Source organism: Myodes glareolus, chromosome 1, assembly GCF_982192425.1.
Source record: "Myodes glareolus chromosome 1, mMyoGla1.1, whole genome shotgun sequence".
Lineage (NCBI taxonomy): Eukaryota > Metazoa > Chordata > Mammalia > Rodentia > Cricetidae > Myodes > Myodes glareolus.
In genome coordinates, this window is record NC_142026.1 from 17,684,409 (window position 1) to 17,688,788 (window position 4,380).

General features: G+C 52.8%; 1 protein-coding gene across 6 annotated transcripts in view; it reads left to right on the forward strand.

Annotated features, from left to right (window-relative positions):
• The first annotated feature begins 708 nt into the window (after nt 1-708).
• The window catches only part of Dnajb2 (DnaJ heat shock protein family (Hsp40) member B2), a 9,230-nt gene continuing 5,558 nt past the window's right edge, over nt 709-4,380 (forward strand). For 2 of the 6 annotated variants that reach the window (XR_015737492.1, XM_087904607.1), the window contains exons 1-5: nt 709-853; nt 1,126-1,223; nt 1,765-1,874; nt 3,962-4,015; nt 4,184-4,306. Coding sequence is in view for 5 of the 6 variants with exons in the window: in XM_087904607.1 (XP_087760733.1) it covers nt 1,159-1,223; nt 1,765-1,874; nt 3,962-4,015; nt 4,184-4,306 (352 nt within the window). In the remaining variant the exon portion in view is untranslated. Of the gene's footprint in view, nt 854-881; nt 1,224-1,520; nt 1,673-1,743; nt 1,875-3,961; nt 4,016-4,183; nt 4,307-4,380 lie in introns of those variants that run through there. The other 4 variants (XM_087904605.1, XM_087904612.1, XM_087904611.1 and 1 more) reach the window with 3 other exon arrangements.

A 4,380-nucleotide genomic window follows, 5' to 3' on the forward strand; every position in this document is an offset into this window, starting at 1 on the left:
GGAATAGATCTATTCAGGGCCAGCTGTAGAAGAGGAACTTTGAATTTAGTAATCTCCTTTTCTTAGGCCCTCGCCTTTCCTATGTGTCAAACTGTTATCAAGATTCTTCCCAGTATTATTTAGCCATCCAGCTGATTATTTTTCAACTCTAACTGAAGACTAAAGGGGGGGACGACGAGGAGGAGGAGGACACAATTTTTATCCTGGGGAATTTACATTCTAGTGGAGGAGGTGGATAATCATCAAATAAATGTTAATTTGTGGCTCTGAAAAGAGTGGAGAAGGAAATGCCACGAGACGCTATAAAAAGCAGGTCTGACCTACTCAGGAGAGCCAGGGCAGCCTCTTTTGAAGACAGGGCTGGAGCTAGGCTATGAAGAAGGGGAGGAGTCAGGCCTATAGGAGATTAGGTGAGTCCTGGAGGTGATGTTCTAGGGGGCGTACTCAGGGTTCAATGAAGTATATTTCGACGACAGCGACAGAGGGGCAAGAGGCCCCGCATATAGTTTGCGGACGGCCTCACTGCCTGTGTTTGAGGGAGTGCGTCATGGCTGGAAGGATGTAGCAAACTTCAGCCTTCCAAGTCCCACCTGGGAATGACGTTGCCTGGGTGCAAAACTAAAATAGACGGCTCCTCCCCCATTCCCAGCAGTCCCTGCAGCGCCCCCTCCCTCCCCCTCCAGTGTGACCGGCCGAGCCGGCCCTCTCTAAGTCTCTAGTAGTTTCCGCGGTGCTGACGCACGCTTGCGCACACAACCCAGCCTGGCACGTCGCACGCAGCAGCCGCGAGCCGGGCTGCGGGTGCCAGGCGGTTCCCCCGCGGGGGGCAGGGGCGGGACTCTCGGCAGAGGAGGTGCGGCCCCAGCTGGGTCAGGTTGGGGACCTCAGATTGGGCTGCTGGAGTCAGGGGGTTCGGGTAGGGCTCTCTAGGCCTGCGGCGAAATAACCCCGGGCACGGGCCTGCGGGACCCGATAAGGCTGTGAAGGAGCCTAATCATCGGCTGCAGGCGTGACTTTCACCTCGCAGCGCCTTCTGCATTCCCCACCCCCCCCCGCCCCGCACCGGGGGCTGCAAGCGCAGGGAGCCGCGGTGCTTCACTCGGCCTGATCCCTTCTCTCCCGCAGCCCGGAGGAGGGCCGCCTGACGGCTGAGTTGCCATGGCATCCTACTACGAGATTCTAGACGTACCGCCGAGTGCGTCTGCTGATGACATCAAGAAGGCGTAAGTGCCTCTACTGTGCTGCAGAAAGCCTCTGTCTCTTCTTCCCCACTACCCCCGCCCCTCAACCCCAGCGCCAGGGACCCTTTAGAGGGCTGCCTGGAGGGAGGGAGGGGACCCTTGGGAAATTACGAGAACCATGTCCAGCGAGGGAAGAAATGCTGTCCGTCTGAGAGCCCGCAGTACACACCCACCAGATACCCCTCTCCTCCAGCTCCTCCATGTGGGCATGCTCAGGTTGCAGTGCTAAAATGCCCGGGCTCTGTGAGGTAGGCCAGTGTCCCCACACTCTGTGGCTCTAGATAGCTCTATCCAATGAGGGAGGGCTTTGGGTGGGGACATTCTTCTGGCACCCTTACTCTCGGCACATATCCCTGGCACAGAGCAGGGAGCGAACCCCCTGTAAACGTGGCTGCAGTCCCTGGGCGTTCTTGGATCGGAGCAGTGAGAGGGTGGGTGGACTAAGAGAGTGTGGTTCAGTTGCCTCGTGGGAAGAACCCACGTCAGCTCCGCGACTCTCCAGCTCCTTTCACTTCTCCTGCAGGTACCGGAAGAAGGCTCTGCAGTGGCATCCGGACAAGAACCCAGATAATAAGGAGTTTGCTGAGAAAAAATTTAAGGAGGTGGCAGAGGCCTATGAAGTACTATCTGACAGTAAGGCTTAGGGTCCATCAGGGACCAGCATGTTCCCCCCCCCTCCCCCCGCTTCCAATCATGCGCATCTCACTCCTTCCTAAAGCCAAACCTCCATCACCCCTCTCCTCCCTGCTTTTCTCTAAGATAGCATTTAAGTGCCTCCTCCGACATGGCGAGTTCGTCTGTCTCCCAGGGTCTGGAAAGCAGTCTGGGTCATGACCAGGGAAGGGCACAGGCTTTCCTGCCAAGCAGGCTTATCACCCCCACTTTATAGGCAGACAAACCGAGGCTGAGAGAGGCGAAATAATTTGCCCATGTCTTGGTCTAGAATATGAATCCAGGTCTGACAGGTGGATTTTTTTTTTCTTTTCTGTGCTGCAGGTTGTGCTTGGAACATTGTACATGCTAGGGAAGTGTTCTACTGTTAAGACACAATCCTAGGTCTGCCATTCATTCTTGCAGAAGATATTCTGACTAGATGTGACTCTAATTCCAGTACTTAGGTGGATCTTGAGTTCAATGGTTTATATATATATATATATATATATATATATTACTTATTTATTAATAAATAATAAATTACATATATTAAACATATAGAAATCTTGTCTCAATAAGTGGATAAACCTCAAAACAACAGCAAACAGCAGACTGAGGATGTAACTTTGTTGGCAGAGTGCTTTGGTAACATGCACGAGGCCCTGGGTTTGATCCCTGGTCCCACATAAACTAGGCATGGTGGTGCCTGCCTGTAATCCTAGCACGGGAGGATAAAAGTTCAAGGCCTTTGGTTATCTCTCAAATTCAAGACCAGCCTGGGCTACATGATCAGTGTCTTTTTTTTTAAATTATTTATTTATTATGTATACAATATTCTTTCTGCATGTATGCCTGCAGGCCAGAAGAGGGCACCAGACCTCATTACAGATGGTTGTGAGCCACCATGTGGTTGCTGGGAATTGAACTCAGGACCTTTGGAAGAGCAGGCAATGCTCTTAACCACTGAGCCATCTCTCCAGCTCCCGATCAGTGTCTTTTTTAAAAAGCTGTATTTCTTAGCTGTGGGTGGTGGCTCACTCCTGTGATCTCAGCACTGAGGAGGCACAGGGAGGATGGTAGCCGAGAGTTTGAAGACAGCCTGGATACTGAGTAAGACCCTGTCTCTAAACAACAAAACCAAATCTCCGAAGGATCCCAGACAATATCTGCTAAACTTAGTGTGTCAGGTATTTGGGGGTACTAGGGAGGCAGTGGGGGGAAAGCAGGCCCTGTCCTCATCATGTGGGTCTATCACATTCGGATCAGAGAAGACTGGCAATAACCAGGTAAATGCAAAGATAGGTTATACACTGGAAAGAGCCTTCCAGCGGAGGGCGGCTGTACCCGGGGAGGTTGGCACGGGTTTCCACTGTGGTCTTAGCAGGTCTCTGTGGAAATGGCTGGTTCAGGCTAAGCCTGTTGACAACAATATGGTAGTAATTAGCTGACATTTATTTACTTACTTGTGTGGAGCCCCTTGGTAAACCCAGGGTCTTGTTCCTGCTAGGCAGGGTCTCCACCACTGAGCTCTACCTCAGCCCCTGGCTTACACTGACTGTGTTATGCGTTGGGCACTATGCTAGGCAGTTTTGGTGAGTTATCTCATTTAGTTCTCTTGCTGGCCTAGAGAAGGTACTGTTCCTGGCAGTAGAACCAGGGTCTATCCCTGGTGCGTGAGCTCGCTTATCGTAGCCCGTTCCCTATGGTGGGATGCCATGGTCAGCCTTAGTGCAGAGGGGGAGGCCTTGGTCACGCCCCAACTTAATGTGCCAGACTTTGTTGACTCCCCATGGGAGCCCATACCTGTTGGGAGGAGTGGATAGGTAGGTGGGCTGGGGGGAGGTGGGGGATGGGAGGATGGGTGGGGAGACAGAATTGTGAATGGAATGTAAAATGAAATTTTTTAAAAAGTAGGTGCTATTAGCATGTGTTGTATAGTCAGGTAGCTGCTATGATCGTGTGCCCAGACACCTGCCCTCTCCTAAGTTGCATTTTCTGCAGCTTATCCTAGCCTGGGAGGGGAGGTAGCTGCCTAATGGGAGGAATGACCAGGTCTCTTCTTGCAGAGCACAAACGGGAGCTCTATGACCGCTATGGCCGGGAAGGGCTGACAGGGGCAGGTAGGTGAAGTGGGGGGGGCAGGATGAAAGTGGGCTAAGGAGGGAGGGGAGGCAAATTCTTGTAGAGCATGTTCTTTCTAAGGTGCCTGGCCATGCCTTGGGGGGGGGGGGTGTTTCCTCTGGCTCAGGGCCAAATTCCCCTCTAAGCTCCCTCCTCATCTCTTCCAGGAACTGTTCCCTCTCAACCAGAAACTGGTGGGATGGGACCTGGCTTCACATTCACCTTCCGTAGCCCCGAGGAAGTCTTCCGGGAGTTCTTCGGGAGTGGAGACCCCTTCTCGGAGCTCTTTGGTATGTGGACGGGACAGTTTAACTCCCTCCTCCTCCGGCCTGCTGTCCGTCCTCGGGGGATCTCTCAGGCGAGA